The sequence below is a fragment of the Canis lupus genome, chromosome 14, assembly GCF_011100685.1.
Source record: "Canis lupus familiaris isolate Mischka breed German Shepherd chromosome 14, alternate assembly UU_Cfam_GSD_1.0, whole genome shotgun sequence".
Lineage (NCBI taxonomy): Eukaryota > Metazoa > Chordata > Mammalia > Carnivora > Canidae > Canis > Canis lupus.
In genome coordinates, this window is record NC_049235.1 from 45,068,355 (window position 1) to 45,087,850 (window position 19,496).

Here is a 19,496-nt window from a genome sequence, read left to right on the forward strand (position 1 = left end):
TTTAATTGGGACGTTTGTTTTCTTAGTATTAAGAGTTCTTTGTATATTTTGGTAACAGTCCCTTATCAGATATATCTTTTACAAATATTTTCTTCCAGTCTCTGGTTGCCTTTTCATTCACTTGATAGTGTCTTTCACAGAGTTTTTAATTTTTATGAAGTCTGGCTTAATTCCTTCTGACATGGGTTGCATCTTGGTATTATACCTAAAACATCATCACTGTATCTTCTAGGAGTTTTATTGTTTTTGCTTTTTACACTTAGGTCTATGATCTATTATAAGTTAATGTTTGTGAAGAGGGTAAGGTCTGTGTCTACATTCACTTTTTTTGCATATAGATATCGAGTTGTTCCAGGATCATTTGTTGAAAAGGCTATCTTTGCTCCATTGTATTGTTTTTGCTCCTTTGCCAAAGATCAGTTGACTATATTTATGTGAGTGTATTTGTGAGTTCTCTATTCTGTTCCATTGATCTTTTGGTCAATTTGTTTGACAATACCACAGTGTCTTGATTACTGTCACTTTATAAATAAATCTTGGGGGATCCCTGGGTGGCGCAGCGGTTTGGCGCCTGCCTTTGGCCCAGGGCGCGATCCTGGAGACCCGGGATCGAATCCCACGTCGGGCTCCCGGTGCATGGAGCCTGCTTCTCCCTCTGCCTGTGTCTCTGCCTCTCTCTCTCTCTCTGTGACTATCATAAATAAATTTTAAAAATTAAAAAATAAATAAATAAATAAATAAATCTTGGAGTAAAGTAATGTCAGTTCTCTAAATGTGTTGTCGGGCAGCCTGGGTGGCTCAGCGGTTTAGCACCCACCTTCAGCCCAGGGTGTGATCCTGGAGACTGAGGACTGAGTCCCACATCAGGCTCCCTGCATGGAGCCTGCTTCTCCCTCAGCCTGTGTCTCTGCCTCTCTGTGTGTGTGTCTCTCATGAGTAAATAAATAAAATCTTTAAAAAATAAATGTGTTGTCCTCTTTCAAATTTTTTTTTTTTTTTTTTTTTTTTATGATAGCCACAGAGAGAGAGAGAGAGGCGCAGAGACACAGGCAGAGGGAGAAGCAGGCTCCATGCACCGGGAGCCTGACGTGGGATTCGATCCCGGGTCTCCAGGATCGCGCCCTGGGCCAAAGGCAGGCGCCAAACCGCTGCGCCACCCAGGGATCCCTGTTGTCCTCTTTCAATATAGGGCTGACTCTTCTGGGTCTTTCCCTTTCCATATAAACTTAAGGATCAGTTTGTAGATATCCATGAAATAACTTCCTGGGATTTTGATTGGATCTATAGATCAAGTTTGAGAGAATTGACATCTTGACAATATTGGGTCTTCTTATTCATAACCATAGAACATCTCTCCATTAATTTAGTTATTTGATATCTTTCATTAGAGTTTTGTAGTTTTGGGGATCCTTTGGTGGCTCAGCGGTTTAGTGCTGCCTTCAGCCCAGGGTGTGATCCTGGAGACCCGGGATCAGGTCCCTGCATGGAGCCTGCTCCTCCCTCTGCCTGTGTCTCTGCCTCTCTCTGTGTGTGTGTCACTCATGAATAAATAAATAAAATCTTTTAAAAAATAGTTTTGTAGTTTTGTACATATTTTATATGTATTTCATTATGGGAATTGTCCATATAAATGGTCATGTGTTTTTAATTTCAAAGTGAACTTTCTCATTGCTGGTAAATGTGAAAGTGATTGGCTCTTATATAATAACCTTGTATTCTGCAAGCTTACTATAATCACTTCCTAGTTTCAGGAGTTTCCTGTCCATTCTTTCATATTTTCGACATGGAAGAGCATATCATCTAAAAAGACAGTTGTTTCTTCCTTCCAATTTAGTATATTTTTTATTTCCTTTTTTTTTTTAAGATTTTACTCATTTTTTCATGAGATACACACACACACACACACACACACACACACACACACACAGACACAGAGGCAGAGACACAGGCAGAGGGAGAAGCAGGCTCCACAAGGGGAGCAAGCCTGATGCAGAACCAGATCCCTGGACCCAGGATTATGTCCTGAGCCAAAGGCAGACGCTCAACCACTGAACCACCCAGGCGTCCCCTTCATTTTCTTATTTTATTGCTTAGCTAAAACATCCAGTATGACATTGAAAATTGGTGATGAGGGGTGTCAGTTAAGTAACTGACTCTTGATTTCCTCTCTGGTCATGCTCTCAGAGTCTTGAAATCAAATCCCATCTCAAATTCCACTCAGTGGGATTTGTTTGAACTTCTCTCTCTCCCTCTTTCTCTGCCCCTCCCAGCCCCATGTGCATGTGCGTGTTAGCTCGCTCTCTCTCTCATATAAATAACAAATCTTTTAAAAAGAAAAAAGAGGGATCCCTGGGTGGCGCAGCGGTTTGGTGCCTGCCTTTGGCGCAGGGTGCGATCCTGGAGACCCGGGATCGAATCCCACGTCGGGCTCCTGGTGCATGGAGCCTGCTTCTCCCTCTGCCTGTGTCTCTGCCTCTCCCTCTCTCTCTGTGACTATCATAAGTAAATAAAAATTTAAAAAAAAAAAAAAAAAAGAAAAAAGAAAAGTGGTGAAAGGGGATATCCTTGCTTTACTGCAGATAGTAGTGGGATAGCTTTAAGTTTCTGACATATATAATGTTCCATGTGAGCTTGAATAGACTGTGGATTCTGCTGTTGTTGAACAATGCAGTCTATAATTATGCATTTTATTCAGGTGATTGATGGTGTTGTTGAGTTTATCTGTGTTCTTACTGATTTTCTGCCTGCTGGATTTGTCCATTTCTCATAGAGGGGTAGTGAAGTCTCCAATTATAATAGTGGATTAATCTATTTCTCCTTGTAGTCATATTAGTTTTTGCCTCACACAGTTTGGTATTTTGCTGTTGCACACACATACATGATAAGGATTATTTGTTTTTTATCATTGTGTAATGCCTCAAAGTGATTACTGATATAATTTAGTATCTACCATATACATTAGGTTTCTTACTTCTTGCCCTTGTTTTTTTTGTTCCTATTTTTGTCTTCCACTCTTTTCTGCTAGTGTTCATCAACCATTTTATATTATTCCATTTTCTCTTTTTTCTTAGCATATCAGTTGTACCTCTGTTTTTACTCTTTTCGGTGGTTGCCCTATAAGTTGTTATATACATTTACAAGTAATCCATGTCCGCTTTCAAATAATACTACACTGCTTCACTAGTAGTGTAATTTATAAAAACAAACTATTCCTAATTCCTACTTCCTGTCCCTTTTATCATTGCTATCATTCCACTTATACCTAACCACCTGTAAGTGTGTGCATATATACACACATAATTGAATACACTTGCTATTATTATTTTTCAAGATTTATTTATTTGATATATAGAGGGAACATGGGTGGGGACAGGCAAAAGGAGAATCTCAAGCAGACTTGGCTCAGTGTGGAGACCCACAAGGGGCTTGATCTCACAACAGGTTGAGATCACAACCTGAGCAGAAACCAAGAGTCGGATGCTTTACTGATTGCGCCACCCAGGCACCCCTTGCTTTTATTATTTTGAATAAAATATTACCTGATAGATCAATTAAGAATAAAAAAATAAACATTTTTATTTTACTTTCACAAATTCCTTCTGTAATAATCTTCCTTTATTTTTTAAGATTTGAGAGAGAGAGCAAGTACATGGGGGGGGGGTGCATCAGAGGAAGAGGGGGAGAGAGAATCCTGAGCAGAGTCCCTGCTGAGTCCAGAGCCCAAGTCAGGGCTCAATCTCCTAACCCTGAGCTCATGATCTAAACCAAAATCAAGAGTCAGTCGTCTAATCAGCTGAACCACCAGAGCCGTAATCTTTCTTCCTTTATATGGATCAGAATTTCTGACCTATATTATTTTCCTTCTCTCTAAAACCTTTTAACATTTCTTACAAGGCAGAACTACTAGCAACAAATTCCCTCTATTTTTGTTTTTCCATGAAAGTCATTATTTTTCCTTCACTTTTGAAGAGTAATTTTGTAGCATACAGATTTCTAGGTTGATGGGATTGGTTTTTTTCTCTCAACACTTTAAATATTTCATTCCACTCTCTTCTTGCTTGCATGGATTCTGAGAAGTTGGATATAATCCTCAGCTTTGCTAATCTATCATTAAGGTGTTTTTCTCCTCTTATTTCAGGATTTTTTATCTTTCATTTTCTGTACTTAGAAAACGATATGCCTAGGGGCCCCTGGGCTGCTTAGTTGGTTGAGTTCTGACTCTTGGTTTCAGCTCAGGTCATGATCTCAAGGTCATGAGACTAGCCTCCCTAGTAGGAAGTCTACTTGAGGTTCTCTCTCCTTCTAATCCATCCCTCCACCTACGCCTGCTCTCTCTCAAATAAATAAAAAAAAATAAATCTTCTTTAAAAAAACTGTTAGAAAACTATATGCTTAGGTGTAGTGTTTTTGTTGATTGGTTAGTTAGTTGGTTTTGACATTTATCATGCTTGATACCCTCTGAGCTGCCTGGATCTGTGGTTTGCTATCTGACATTAATTTGAGGAAAATTCTCAGTTATCATTGCTTCAAAAACTGTTTTTATTCTTTCTGCTTTCTTCTTCTAGTATTCCCATTATGTGTATATTATACTTTTGTGTTTTTCCACACAAACACAACTTGAATATTTTTGAATATTCTTTTTCATTCTTTCTTCTCTTTGCTTCTCACTTTTTGAAATCTCTTTTGTTATATCCTCAAGCTAAGAGATTCTTTGCCCTGCTATGTCTATCGAGTTCATCAAAGGCATTCTTCATTTTGTTAATGTTTATCTCTAGCATTTCTCTTTTTTTCCTTAGAATTTCCATCTCTCTGCTTACATTACCCACCTGCTCTTGCATGCTGCCTACTTTATCTTTTAGAGTCTTAGAATATTAATCATGGTTGTTTTAAATTCCTGGTTTGGTAATTCCAATATCTCTGTAATATTTGTATCAGATTTTCATACCTGTTCTGTCTCTTCAAACTGTTTTTTGCCTTTTAGTGTCTCTTATAATTTTTTCTTGATAGTTGGACAAAATGTACTGATAAAATATATCATGGATACTGGGTAAAGAACTGCTGTAGAGGGGCACCTGGGTGGCTCAATTGGTTAAGTGTCTGCCTTCGGCTCAGGTCACTAACCCAGAGTCATGGGATGGAGCTCCACATGGGGCTTCCTGCTCAGCGGGGAGTCAGCTTCCTCCTCTGCCTCTGCCTGCCCCTCCCCCAGCTTGTGCTCTCTCTCTCTATATATATATCAAATAAAATTTTTAAAAATCTTTTTTTAAAAGATTTTATTTATTCATAAGAGATACAGATAGAGAGGCAAAGACATAGGCAGAGGGAGAAGCAGGCTCCGTGCAGAGAGCCCGATATGGGACTCAATCCTGGAACTCCAGGATCACATCCTGAACCGAAGGCAGACGCTCAACCACTGAGCCACCCAGGTGCCCCAATAAATAAAATATTTTTTAAAAAATTGCTGTAAATAGCAATTTGATCATGATATCAAGTCCCATGTCAGTCTCTGTAGCTGGCATAGAATCTGCCTGAGATTCTCTCTCTCCCTGCCCCTCTGCTCCTCCCCCCATTCATGCTCTCTTTCTCTTTCTCTCTAAAATAAATAAATAAATAAACAAAATCTTTGGGGTACCTGGATGGTTCAGTCAGTTAAAGAGCTGACTTTGGCTCAGGTTGGGTCCTGGGATAGAGCCCTGCATTGGGCTCCCTGCTCTGCTTCTCCCTCTCCCTCTGCCCCTCTCCCTGCTCTTGATCTCTCGCGTGTGCTCTCTTTCTAATAAAGAAATAAAATCTTAAAAAAAAAGAAATAGGAAAAAAATAAGACTTATGAACATTAAACTGCATCAGTAGCCAACTCTACCAAAATACATAATACCAAAACAAAACACACAACACATTCTTTCAGAGAAGTTCCACCTAACTTTCAAGAAATAGGTAAACAGGGGATCCCTGGGTGGCTCAGCGGTTTGACACCTGCCTTAGGCCCAGGGCGTGATCCTGGAGTCCCGGGATCAAATCCCACATCGGGCTCCCTGCATGGAGCCTGCTTCTCCCTCTGCCTGTGTCTCTCCCCCTCTCTCTCTCTCTGTCTCTCATGAATAAATAAATAAAATCTTAAAAAAAATAAATAGGTAAACAATATTTCTCTTACACAAACTGCTCTAGAGAAAAGGAAAAAACAAGTTATTTAACTTATTTTGTAAGCCTGGGATATCTTGAAACCAGTAAAAGACAATATGAGAATTGAAAATTATAAAACAATTCCATTTACAATCTTAGATCACAAAATTCTAAATAAAATACTAGCAAATAGAATCCTACAATGTATACTGAATATTAAAACTAAGTTGGGTATATCCCAGCAATACAAAAATTGTTTAATGAAAGAAAAGTCTAGGGGCGTCTGGGTAGCTTAGTCGGTTAAATGTCTGCCTTTGGCGCAGGTCATGATCCCAGTGTCCTGGCATCAAGCCCTGCATCAGGCTCCCTGCTCAGTGAGGAGCCTGTTTCTCCCTCTCCTCTGTTGCTCCCCCTGCTTGTGCTCTCTCACGCTCTCTGTCAAGTAAATAAATGAAATCTTAAAAAAAAAAAAAAAAAAAAAAAAGGAATAAAGAAAGAAAAGTTTATTAAGGAATCTACCTTACTAGCAAGGTGAAGGAGAAAAAATATGATTATTTCAATAGATTCAGGAAAACCATTTGCAGAAACTCAACATTTGTTCAAAATTTTTAAACTTTTAATTTTTAAACTTATAATTTTTCAGCCTATTTGGAATAATAGAGACTCTCCTGATTTGATAAAGGATATCTAGAAAAGAACTTATCATAATTCTTTATGGTAAATCATTAGAAATGAAGTACAAGACAAAGTTATCTGCTCTCAGTGTTTTTAATTGAATATTGTGTTGAGGGTTTTAGAAGATTAAGATAAATGTGAGAAAGTATTCACTGAAAAGTAAGAAACAGGGATGCTGGGTGGCTCGGTGGTTGGGCATCTGCCTTTGGCTCAGGTCATGATCCCAGGGTCCTGGGATGGAGTCCTGTATCAGGCTCCCCATGGGAGGCCTGCTTCTCCCTCTGCCTATGCCCTGCCTTTCTTTCTGCATCTCTCATGAATAAATAAATAAAAATTTTTTAAAAAAAAGAGAAGAAACAGAATCATCACTATTTATAGATGATTTGAGTGTGCATGTAAAAAATCTGGTCAAATCTACCAAAACTTGAAGCTAATGAGAGTTTAGCAAAGTTGCTGGAATAAAAATCTCAATACACAGACCTGGAGGGTATTATGCTAAGTGAGTAAGTCAAAATGATAAAGACAAATCTGCATGATTCACTCATAAATGGATGTAAAAAAAATTTAAAGACAAAAATAAACAAAAAGAATCAGAACTACAAATATAAACTGATGGTTGCCAAAGGGGAGGGGGGTAGGAAATTGGGCAAAAAGGGGAAGAGGGAAATAGAGGACTTCAGTTACGGAATGACTAAATCACGGGAATAAAAACAGAGCATAAGGAATACAATCAATGGTACTGTATAGCAATGTAATGGCACAGATGGTAGCTACACTTGTGGTGAAAATAGCACAATGTATAAACTTGTCAAATCACTAGGTTTTATACCTGAAATTAACGTAACATTGTGTATCAACTATACATAAATTTTAAAAAAAGGAAAAAAGTCACTTGTAATCCTATACACCACCAACACAGTTAGAAAATGTAATTTAAATGAAAGAAATAACTTTCAATAACAAGAAAAACTACAAAAGATATTTATAAAGGAAACTATAAGTTAGAACTTTGTATTTAAGATTTAACCATAGAAACAGATGTGATCTTCATTCATTCATTTAATTCCTGCCTAATACCCTATAATCTATCCATATAATAATTTGCTTATCTGTTCTCTTATTTCATGGACATTTAGATGGTTTTCAATTCTTTTGTTACAAGCAATGCTACTGCAGGAAACAATTTTAATAGATAGCTCTTTGTATTTATATGTAGGATGTTTGTCTAGAATATTTCTAGAGGTAGAATTGCTGGTTTATGGACTATGACACATTTACAACTTTCTGATAATGTCACCTTGCTCTCCAAAGTGATTTAACCAATTTACACTGTCACCAGCAGTGTATACATGTTTCTAACACTACACTTTGTCTTCCTTAACCCATGGTGTTACCAGACTTGTTACATTTTTTTCCCAATCTGAGAGTTATAAGTGCCATCTCATTGCACATCCCACAAAAATGTAGGCTCCCTAGGAATTATAATTTTGTTTTTCTTCCCTGCTGTTTCCATTGGGTTACACTTGTGCTGGGTCCCTTTGTAGGTATTCAAATATTAGCAGAGGAAACAAGTGAATGAAGGTTCACTAGTAAGGCTGAGTGTCCTTGATCCTTGCTTAAAAGCAAGACTATTATTATCACACTTGTGTTTAAAATTTCAATCTGGGGGGCGGGGGGAGGAAGAAAAAAAAAGAAAAAAAGAAAAGAAAATTTCAATCTAAAATCCAGTGTGTTAACTGAGGGAAAGTATAAATCACTCTGCTTTAATGAGAAACAGAGATTGTCAGACTGTCAAAAGGAGGGTGTCAGGGACTACCCAATCAACAGAAAAGGCACTGGGCCTGGGAATCCAAAGACCTTAGCCCAATCTTCTTCCAATTCAACTTCATTTTATGGGCAGATTACTTAACCTCCCTGAATTTCAGGTGCCATCATCTTAAAATAGAGATGATGATAATAATACCCATTTGGAATCCAGAGCAGAGAACACAGAGTTCACTAACTGGCCCTTAACATAAAAATAGCAACCTCCACCTAACCTCAGACACCCACTCCACACAAAATGCCACAGTTGGCACAAAAACGTTCTTACATCAGAGGTCACATTGATATATGGACAGCTAGTACCACTACAGGCCAAGTAGTACAAAACCAGGTAGTTTATCCTTGACATCTTCCAGCACTGCCCCAAACCCAAAGTTTTCAGTTAGTTTTTTCTTCTCTTCCGTTCTGCTCCCTAATGATCTACCTACCAACCCTCTCAATTATGTAAGTCGGAAGTCCTGTTCGGCTAAACACAACCCACCATATCCCTCACTCTATTTACTGAATAGTTGCTAAACTTTGCTTCCTCCCAAGGACACTCCTGTTCTGAACTGCTCATAAAGGGGTTCCTCTTTCTCCCACTCTTCGTGCACTCCAGGGCTGAGGCATGGCCACTAGCTTGTGGAATATCCAAGTTTTCTGGGGACTGAATATTATAAAATTTGGGGAGCTCTCTTAAAGAAAAATATTGTAAAATTATAAATACAAACATCTTCTGATACTTCTCCCTTTCACTTTGCAGTCAATCTACCACATTCACTGAGGACATAGGAACCTGTAAATGACTATGATATGAAGGAGGAGGTGGATCATCCAAAATTCCCGGTTCCCTCATCTTTTCCTTCCTCAGTGTCACTGATTTCCACCCCACAGCATTTCAGCAAACCACTGCTTGGCCACCCTATGGATCTTGCTATAATTTGCAACTGCTCCAACTCTAAAATCCTAAATTTAAATTTTCTGACCACAATACCCCTACTCTAACTCTTTCACTCTCATGTGAAAGATCCCCATATCTTTTTTCTCCATTTGATCAGTTCCTCCCCAACATTACTTCCTTTTTCTTCCTGACTATACACTAGCCACTAAGTAGGGTGGAGTAAGGTACCTCGGGTGAAAATTTAAGGAGGCATTCATGTTCAAGGTCATGCAAGTGCATGGTATACATTATGTGTCATAATGTATTATGTTAATTTCCCACCATTACACTGAACTTTAACTCTCTTCTTTCTACAAGCCTTACAAAACCACCCTTTATCCATCGAATCGTTCAATGTCTTTCCCAAGCAACAGAATATGACAGAGCAAGTGACATACCACTGCAGATGAGGGACAATATAAATTACTGATCCTCAGTCCAGGTCAGCCCTCAACTCTACCAGCAATCCTTTTGCACATCTGTAGATGACTGCTTTTTCCCCTCCCTGTAACACTATGGTAGAGCTTGTTCATTGTCAGCTCAACTAATACCCATTTTTCTTCCTTAGTCACAGCAATCTTAATTTTTTTTTCAAGTGACAATATGCCCAGCGAAAAAAAAAACTGTATTTCAGCCATAGGAAGCCAATGTAGTATAATCTGAAGTTGGGCAGGTAGGTCTTCTAGTAAAGCTCCTTAAAACCAAAACTGAGGGGATCCCTGTGTGGCTCAGCAGTTTAGCGCCTGCCTTTGGCCCAGGACGTGATCCTGGAGTCCCGGGATGGAGTCCCACGTCGGGCTCCCGGCATGGGGCCTGCTTCTCCTTCCTCCTGTGTCTCTGCCTCTCTCTCTCTTTCTATGTCTATCATAAATAAGTAAATAAATAAATCTTAAAAAAATAAGATAAAATACCAAAACTGATGACAGAAGAGAAGCTGCTGTGTACCCTTTTGTGCTCTTTTTTCACCCTTTCTCTTCTCAACTCCCTGCTTTCTGCCTGGAACAGCCATCTTGAAACAAGTGCAATTTGAAGACGGAAACCATTGCTAAGGATGGGGGAATGGAAAGAGGAGATTGGGTCGTTGAGACAGCAAGGAGGTTCCAGACCAGCCGGTGATGAATGGCATGCCTCCAGACCTCTCTATGTGAAAGAAAAACTTTTTTTTTTTTTTAAATTAAAACTTATCTAGTTTCAGGCACCACTATTTCTGCTCAAACAGAATTTCTACCTGGTAACACAGTCATCCAAATTTTCAACGCTCCCTGCAAGTCTTATTCCTGGTCTCCATTGAAAAAAATCAAGGTCAAAAAAAAAAAGAAAAAGAAAAAAGAAAAAAATCAAGGTCATCAGATGCTAAAGCACTGAAATCCCTGCCTTCAGGACTTCATGTCCCTCCTATGTGAGTTAACTTTCTTCTGTTCAAGGCAAAGCATTGCAACCAGGCTTAGCTAACCTCACAGTTTCCTCAGAACATCCTCCTAATATCCCTTCTCTCTCCTCTATAGGTAACATCTATCCATCTCCCCATTCTGGCCATAAAGATACTGAAATCTCTATCTTTAAAAAGCCAAAACATTTTTAAAAACTCACAATCCTCCTTCCAACCCCACGATTCCCGTTAACCACCCTCCTTTCTCCCACGTGCAAAGAACAGCAGAGTCGGGCAGCCCAGGTGCCGCAGCGGTTTAGCGCCGCCTGCAGCCGGAGGCGTGATCCTGGAGACCCTGGATCCAGTCCCACCTCGGGCTCCCTGCATGGAGCCTGCTTCTCCCTCTGCCTGTGTTTTTGCCTCTCTCCCTCTCTCTATCTGAATGAATAAGAAAGAAAAAAACAAAAAACAAAAAACAAAACAAACAACAACAAAAAAAAACAGCGGAGTCCGTGTGTGCCAGCTTCCCGCTCAAACTGCCCACCTGCCGGCCCACGGGCGGCCTCCCAGGCCCTCCGTCCCTCACTCTACCCGCCAAGCCTCTGCACCCCTGCTTTTTCTGTCCGCAGCGGGAAGCAGGCTGCACCCCCCCACCCCCCCGCCCCCGTGCATCGCCTTCCCTCAGGCCTGCGCCGTCCAGGCCGCCTTCTCCCTCTCCTCCTAGGTCAGCTCCTCTCCCTAAGGGTCAGGGCGTTAGGCCCAAGGAGGGAAGGACGGCAGGAGCTCCGAGGAGCGGACAGCAGCTATCCTCACCGCACACCCTCGAATGGAAGGGACGGCCTGGGCGAGCGAGGGGTCCTCTGCAAGCGCCAGCACCCGCGCGTCCCCGTCCCCGCGCTGCAGCCAGCCCCAGGGCAGAAAAGGGCCCCGAGCCGCCTCCGGTGCCCGCGGGCGGGGCGGCCTGGGTGCCGGCCGGCCCAGAGCGCATGCGCGGGCCATCTGCGGGAGGGCGGCGCCTGCGCAGTAGGCGGCACGTGCCCGCCAGACTATGTCAGGGCGGGAGCCGGGCCGCCGGGCGCCAGCCTGTCCGCGTGGCGGAGCCTGCTCGGGGGCAGGTGGGCGTGCGGGGACGCGCGTGTGGGGAGCGCGGAACAGACCGGCCGCGGGTCGGGAGACGCCGGGCTCGCGGCGCGGGCTCCCCGGCCTGGGAGGGCGCGGGGTCGGCCCCGGGCGAGGCCGGGCAGGACACGCCCTGGAGAGGAGCTCCCGGGGCTGCCCGGACCGTCGCGTGCGGCCTGCGCGCTCCTGCCGTGGCCTCCGGGCCTCAGCCGCCCTCCTGCGCGGCGGCGGCTGCTCCTGCTCGGGGAGCCGAGACTTGCTGCTGCTGGAGGGGCCCCGCCCGCGGGCGGCTCGGCCCAGGGCCTGGGGCGCTGCAGCCCGTGTCCCCGAGGCCCGGCGAGCGGCGGAGACGGTGGGGACCCCGCCCCCAGGCTTGGGGTTCTGGGCGGGAACCGACGACGCCTCGGTCGCGGCGGGAGGCGGGAGGCGGGAGGCGGGAGGCGGGACACGGCGCTGGCCTCGCCTGAACGCCAACACCTGTTTTGCAGCCCGGGACATGAACTCCTCTTCGGAAAACAGCGCTCACGGTGAGGGCGGTACCGCCAGGCCGTTTTTCTACGTGCACGCGGTGGGCCCTCCGCCGTACCCGAGCCCCTGGTACCAGAATCTCCCCGGTAATCCGTGCTGTGTTCCGGGGGCAGGTAAGAGATCTGAGGAGGTCGGCGGGGTGCGGTGCTCCCCGAAAGCAGCGCCTGAGGTTTTCTGACCCCTCAGGCCGCGACTTCTCTTTCCTCACCCTCCTGCGCGAGAGAGTATGACCGCATACGGGGGCAGGGTTTGAAGTTCACCTTAACAGATAAAATTTGAATTCTACCTGTATGCCAGTTCTTTTGCCAAATACTGGAAGTAGATTCTCTCCTTTGACCTCAACAAACCCATTATTGCTGTCTGTTTCACAAATGAGGCAACGGAGGCTGAGTCCAGGACTCGCCCAGTTACACAGGAGTCAAACCGAAATGTTAGGGAACCACTCTGGTAGAGGCACCTATAATCTATATAGATTATCCCTTCTCATGTCTGCAGTAGCAAAGATAATGTTAAATCTAATTCTTCGGCGTGCCCTGCTATAGATCCAGCGTGTTGTGTACGTTAGGCAGCTGTTTTCCAAGGATTTGAAAACTAGGTGTGATAAGCACTGCTTTTGAGTTCATCAGTTACTGATCCCACCTGAATAGAATCTTCAGCCCAAGGAGCCCCTCAAGGCGGCCATTTTAGAATCGCAGTCCGAGCAATAAGGATTTTTGCCAGCAAACGACCTATGCTCAGCTCCTCACGGTCTCCAGCAGGACTGCCTACCTGACATATTTTGGACTTGTCCCTTCACATGAGCTAGTTCCTAAATTTTCATATATAAACATTCCATTAGCTTTGTTTCTCTGGTGACCCCTAACTAATACAGGTGTTGTAACGTGGTTTTGGAATGGTTCGGATGAAGGAATTGTATGAGGAAAACTCTTGAGGTCAGAGGGTGGGAAATTCCTGAGAGAAAGAGATGAATATTGTATCTTAAAATTTACTTGAATTAAAAGGCTGAGATTCTATACTCACGGACTTTTTTTCTTTTAATGGAATTCACCTTTAAGGTTTAAAATCTTGGTCCTGCGGCAGCCCGGGTGGTTCAGCGGTTTGGCACCGCCTTCAGCCCAGGGCCTGATCCTGGAGACCTGGGATCGAGTCCCACGTCAGGCTCCCTGCCTGGAGCCTGCTTCTCCCTCTGCCTGTGTCTCTGTCTCTTTCTCTGTGTCTCTCATGAATAAATAAATAAAATAAAATATTGGTCCTGAGAGTTGAGGTTTAGGAGAATTAAAGTGGTGAGTACTGGGAATAGGAATCAGATCTGTATGCTTGTTTGCTTCCTTAATTGCAACCTAACTCAGAGATTTTACTGAAAAAAAGTTTATAGGATTTTACTGTCTTGTGCAACCTAGAATTCCAAGAAAGAAGCCATTTAGGGGCGCCTAAGTAGCTTGCTCAGTTAGGTGTCTGCCTTTGGCTAGATCATGATCCCAGGGACTTGGGATCAGGCCTCAGCCCTTGGAGTCCAGCTTGCTGCTCAGTGGGGAGTCTGCTTCTTCCACTCCCCCCACCCCACTTATATTCCTTCTCTTTCTCAAATAAATAAACCTTTAAAAAAAAAAAAAGCCACTTCAGGCTGGCTAAATAGGGAATCAAAAGACATAATCCATATTAGAATCTATATCCCTTTATTTCTTTTTTTCCCGCCTTAGGTTTTGACTTTCCCTGTATTGACGTCATTTTCAGCCATTTCAAAGTGGCAAAAGATGGTTACAGCATTTCTGGGCCTGTAATGAATGATTTTATGGCTAGGGATCCCAGAGAAGAGCCTTCTCTTCCAGTAGTTTTTTTTCTTTCTTTTTTAAGATTTTTTTTTTTTTTTTTTTTTTTTTTTTTGAGAGAGTGAAAGCGAGAAAGAACACAAGCAGAGGGAGGGAGAGAGAGGAAGAATCAGACTCCCTGCTGAGCAGGGAGGCCCATGCAGGGCTCTGATCCCAGGACCCTGGGATTAACCGATTGAGCCACCCAGGTACCCCTTCCAGTATTTTCAACAAGAGTTCCAAAGCTAACTCCTGGTGGTGTGGCTTTGTTACACGTTATCCTTGTTCTACTTACCAAGCCAGGAAAGACGGACTAGTCTCCTTAACCAGTCTAAGTTATATGCCCCATGTTGAAGGTGGTATGAAGGACAGAGAAGGTCTCTCCTTTTTCACAGGAGCTTGAAGGACCTATTGCCAAGAGAAGAATGGATGCCAGTACAAAAAGATGTTGACTGAAGATAATTTACATCATTTTTGGATAGAGTTAAGTAGGAAACTAGAAGAATGTATTAGAACTTGTTAAATAGCTTGGTGAAATTATGTATTAAACAGCGTATCTGTCATATCCAAGGTTGTAAAGATGGGGGAATATAACATGAGTCCAGTTGAGCAAGAAGACTCAGCATCCTGGCTGTCTTAACCCTACAGGGCAGATTATTGTGGTTTATTTTGTACCTAGTCATTTTGACTTGGAATTATTCAGGAGAGGCAAAACTATTCTATGAATAATGACATCTCTTTAGTTGAAACTGGTTTAAATTACTTTTTTATTGAAAAAGTAACCAAATGCATTGGCTAAAAATTAAAACAGTATACAAAGAATGAAGTCTTTCCCTCTTATCCCTTTTCTCAGTCTACCAGAAAATATGGCTAGTGATTTGGTATCTTTATGGATATATATTCTATGCATATTCAAGGATTTTTACTTGTATTTAGTAGGCTTTATTTTTTAGAGCAACTTTAGGTTCACAACAAAAGGGAGCAGAAGGCAGAAAGATTTCCCATATGCCTCCAGCATGCCTCTCCCATTATCAACATCCTTCACCAGAGTGGTATATTTGTTACAATCAGTGAACCCGCAGTGGTACATTTCACCCAAAGTTTATATTAGGTTGTGCTCTTAGAGCTGTATGTTCTGTGGTTTTGGATAAATATATCATGAAAGATACCTACCCACCTTTATAATATTGTATTGAATAATTTCACTGCCCTAGAAGTCCTTTACTGATTCATGCCTCCATTCTCTCTAACCCTTGGCAACCATCTATCTTTTACTGGTTCTGTAACTTTGCCTGTTCCAGAAAGTTGTATTATTGGAATCCTATAGTATGCTTTTTTTCAGATTTGCTTCTTCTACATAGTAATACGCATTTTGAGTTTCCTTATATCTTTTTGTTTCTCGATATTTTTTTGTTTTTTTACTGCTAAATAATATTCCATTGTCTGAATAATGTTTATATATCCACTCATCTACTAAAGGATATCTTGGTTTCTCCCAAGTTCTGGACGAATATGTTTAGTTTTGTTAAGAAAGTGCCAAACTAAAAAAAAAAGAAACTGCCAAACTTTCTTCCTTTCACACTATATCATTTTGCATTTGTACCATCTTGCATTTCCACTAGTAATCAGAGTTCCTATTGCTGCACATCCTCGCCAGCATTGAGTGTTGTTAGTGTTCAGGATTTCAGCCATTCTATTGCTCCTATAGTATCTCATTACTTTTATTTCCATTTTCCTGATGACATGATGTGAAGCATGTTTTCATGTTTACTTGGTAAGATTTGTCTTTGTATTTTCTTTGAGATAAATGTTAAGGTCTGTAGTCTCTTTTCTTTTTAATTTTTATTTATTTATGATAGTCACACACAGAGAGAGAGAGAGAGAGAGAGAGAGGCAGAGACACAGGCAGAGGGAGAAGCAGGCTCCATGCAGGGAGCCCGACGTGGGACTCAATCCCGGGTCTCCAGGATCGTGCCCTGGGCCAAAGGCAGGCGCCAAACCGCTGCACCACCCAGGGATCCCTGTAGTCTCTTTTTAAATCAGGTTATTTTCTTAATGTTTTAAGTGGTTTTTTTTTTTTATATTTTGGGTAACAGTCCTTTATCAGGTATGTATTTATAAATATTTTCTCCCAATATGTGACTTTTTATTCACTTGACAGTATTAGTATCTTTTGTGAGTTTTACATTTTAATGAAGTTTAGCTTATCAGTTCATTCTTGCATGGATCACGTATGCCACTGGTTTTGTGTCTAAGTAATCACCAAACCCAAGCGCATCTAAGTTTTCTCTTGTGTTACCCTTTAGGTCTTAGAGTTTCTGTATTTTACTTAGAGGTGTGTGGTCCATTTTGAGTTAAGTTTTGTGAAGGGTGTTTGTTGTAAAGTTTGTGTCTAGGATCACTTTTTGTACGTGTGTCTAGTTGTTCCAAAACAATTTGTTGAAAAGACAACAATCTTTGCGCCATTGTATCATCCTTGCTCCTTTGTCAAACATTGGTTGATTATATTTATATGGGTCTGTGTGTGAGCTCCCTATTCTACATTGATCTATTTGTAATTTCTTTAAGTTTTTTTTTTTTTTTTTTTTTTTTTTTAGATTTTATTTATTCATGAGAGACACACAGAGAGAGACAGAGAGAGAAGCAGACTCCATGCAGCCCTGGACTGAAGGCAGCGCTGAACCACTGAGCCACCCAGGCTGCCCTTATTTGTAATTTCTTACGTGTTTGGTAGACTTCACCAGTGAACCTTTCTGGGCCTGGTGCTTTCTGTTCTGGAAGGTTATCAGTTAATTGATTCACTTCCTTTAATACAAAAAGATCTATAAAGATGTCCATTTCTACTTCTGTGAGTCTAGTTTATCTTCCAAGGAATGAATTGGTCCATTTTTTGTAGGTTTTGAAAGCTGTGATAAGAGTTCATAGTATTCTTTCCATCTTTTTACTGTCCACAAGATTTGTAGTGATGTACCCTCTTTTATTTCTAATGTTAGTCATTTGTGTCTTCCTTTTTTTACTCAATAAGCTGGCTGGAGGCTTATAAATGTTACTGATCTTTTCAGTGAACCAGCTTTTGTTTTGTTTTCTATCGATTTTCTTTTGTCGATTTCACTAAGTATGCTTTAAATTTTCTTATGCTTGGATTTAATTTGCACTTCATTTTTTAGTTTCCTAAGTTACAGGCTAGATGATGGATTTTCAGATCTTTTTAGTTTTGTGAATTTTTCTCTAAGCACCACTTCCATGCCATCCAACACATTTTGAGAGGTTCTATTTCATTTAGTTCAAAATATTTTTAAATTTCTTCTGAGATTTCTGTATTGACTGTTACTTTAGTAGTGTATTTAATCCAAAAGTATTTGGGGATTTTACAGCTATATTCTGTTGTAGGCTAAGAGTAGATGCTGTATGATTAATATACATTTTAATTTCTAAAGGTGTTTCCTGGCTCATCGTACAGATATCTTGGCACATGCTCCATGTGGGTATATGTGTATTCTGTTTGATGAAGTGGTCTGTGGATGTTAGTTACTTCCATTTGGTTAAGGGTGCTGTTCAGTTCAATCATCCTTATTCATTTTTTTACCCACTGCATCTGTCCTGTTCTGATAGAGGAGTGTTAAGGTCTCCCAACAGTAATAGTGGGTCATTCCATTTCTCCTTGCAATTCTATCACTTTTTGCCTCACATAGTTTCACCCTTTGTTAAGGGCATACACTTTAGGGATTGTTACGTTTCAGTGAAGAATTGAGGTTTCATGCAATGCCACTCTTTGATCCCTTTCCTTGCTCTGAAGTCTGCTCTGTCTGAAAAAAATAGTTTGTTCACTTTCTTTTGATTCGCTTTAGCACAGTACATCTTTCTCCATGCATTTACTTTTCATCCCTGTCTTTATATTTAAAGCCAAGTTTTTGCAGACAACACAGGTTTTGCCTTTTAGGATATTTTGTAATATTTTCTTGATTACCAGGCATTCTGTACTGGATAAAAGGAACTGTTCTAAATAGGCCTTTAGTGATGTGTTAAGTTGTGGAGGTAGGACAGAGATCATAGTCCTCTGGCTATTGAAGGACTATGATGTTAGGTGTCTTTTAGTGAGATTGTGTCTTTGGACTTGCACAGTACTTTACCTTCCTCCTCCCGTGGTAGAGAAGGGTGGTTAGGATGGGTTTGAGATTAAGTGTTTGCCTACCCCCTTATCAATTAGGCTCTGGTTAACTAGCTTGTACTAAGGTCCAGTATTTGTAAGAATAGAGCTCTTCTTGTGTATATCACAATGGTTTCTATTCCCCACTCTTCCTGTGAGAGTTTTTTCCTAGATTTACTCTAAGAAATTGGTTGAGCTAGTATAGATAAAACTCAAACCAAAGTAAGGGGGAGGGTTCCCTATAAATGGGTCCTTTAAGTTTAACTCTTAGATTTGTTCACCATGAGCCTGCAGTTCGTCAGTGACAGTTCAGGTTTCTGTACCCTACTACTAGTTCCTATGGAATTTTTATGTTAGATTTATATTCCTGTAAATTTGGCTTGTCTGCTTCACATATCTCTCCAACATGGGGGGTAGCACTTCACCTGTAACCTACTGCTGTGAAAGATCTGAGAAGAGTTCTTGATTTTTCAGTTGGGCTCTTTACTTTGTTCAGAGTAAGTGACTTCCAAACTTCTTAGGTAAAAAAAAAAAAACAAACAAAAAACAAAAACAAACTTCTTAGGTATCCAAAATCAGAAGCTCTACCTGCTTTTAATATTAATTAGACATGCAGTACACATAGCTGTATAATTGAAATAGAAGGCCAAATTCATGCTTTATAAATACACTGATTTTGAATCAATATTAAATTCTCCTTGCCTTAGTACCCTGCTTTGTATAACAAGATGAATTAATTTTCTTTTGCCGTTGGCCAATATTTCCTCATTTCCCCCACCACCCAGCCTCTGGTAAACACTAGTTTACTGTTTCTGAGTTCATTTTTTCTAGATTTTACATAGAAGTGAGATGATGTAGCATTTATGTTTCTCTGTTCAACTTATTTCTCTTAGGAAAATACTCTCAAGGTCCACCTATTGTCACAAATGGCAAGATTTCCACTTAGAAAAGGTTTGGGTAGCAGTGGAAGAAGTAATGAAGGAAGAT

At 41.2% G+C, this 19,496-nt stretch overlaps 2 protein-coding genes across 7 annotated transcripts in view; one reads left to right on the forward strand and one right to left on the reverse strand.

The window, feature by feature from the left end:
- The window catches only part of KBTBD2 (kelch repeat and BTB domain containing 2), a 65,340-nt gene that overhangs the window by 19,109 nt on the left and 26,735 nt on the right, over positions 1-19,496 (reverse strand). The window contains exons 8-9 of one of the 2 annotated variants that reach the window (XM_038557284.1): positions 14,658-14,770; positions 14,238-14,329 (exon numbers count right to left, since the gene is read on the reverse strand). The gene's annotated coding sequence lies outside the window, so the exon portion shown is untranslated. Of the gene's footprint in view, positions 1-14,237; positions 14,330-14,657; positions 14,771-19,496 lie in introns of those variants that run through there. The other variant, XM_038557283.1, reaches the window with a different exon arrangement.
- Positions 1-19,496, forward strand: part of LOC100686198 — a 35,718-nt gene that overhangs the window by 9,513 nt on the left and 6,709 nt on the right. For 2 of the 5 annotated variants that reach the window (XM_038557266.1, XM_038557267.1), the window contains exons 1-2: positions 11,940-12,022; positions 12,515-12,667. In XM_038557266.1, coding sequence (XP_038413194.1) covers positions 11,956-12,022; positions 12,515-12,667 — 220 coding nt within the window. In that variant the 5' untranslated portion in view covers positions 11,940-11,955. Of the gene's footprint in view, positions 1-10,727; positions 10,938-11,939; positions 12,023-12,514; positions 12,668-14,768; positions 14,846-19,496 lie in introns of those variants that run through there. The other 3 variants (XM_038557269.1, XM_038557268.1, XM_038557270.1) reach the window with 3 other exon arrangements.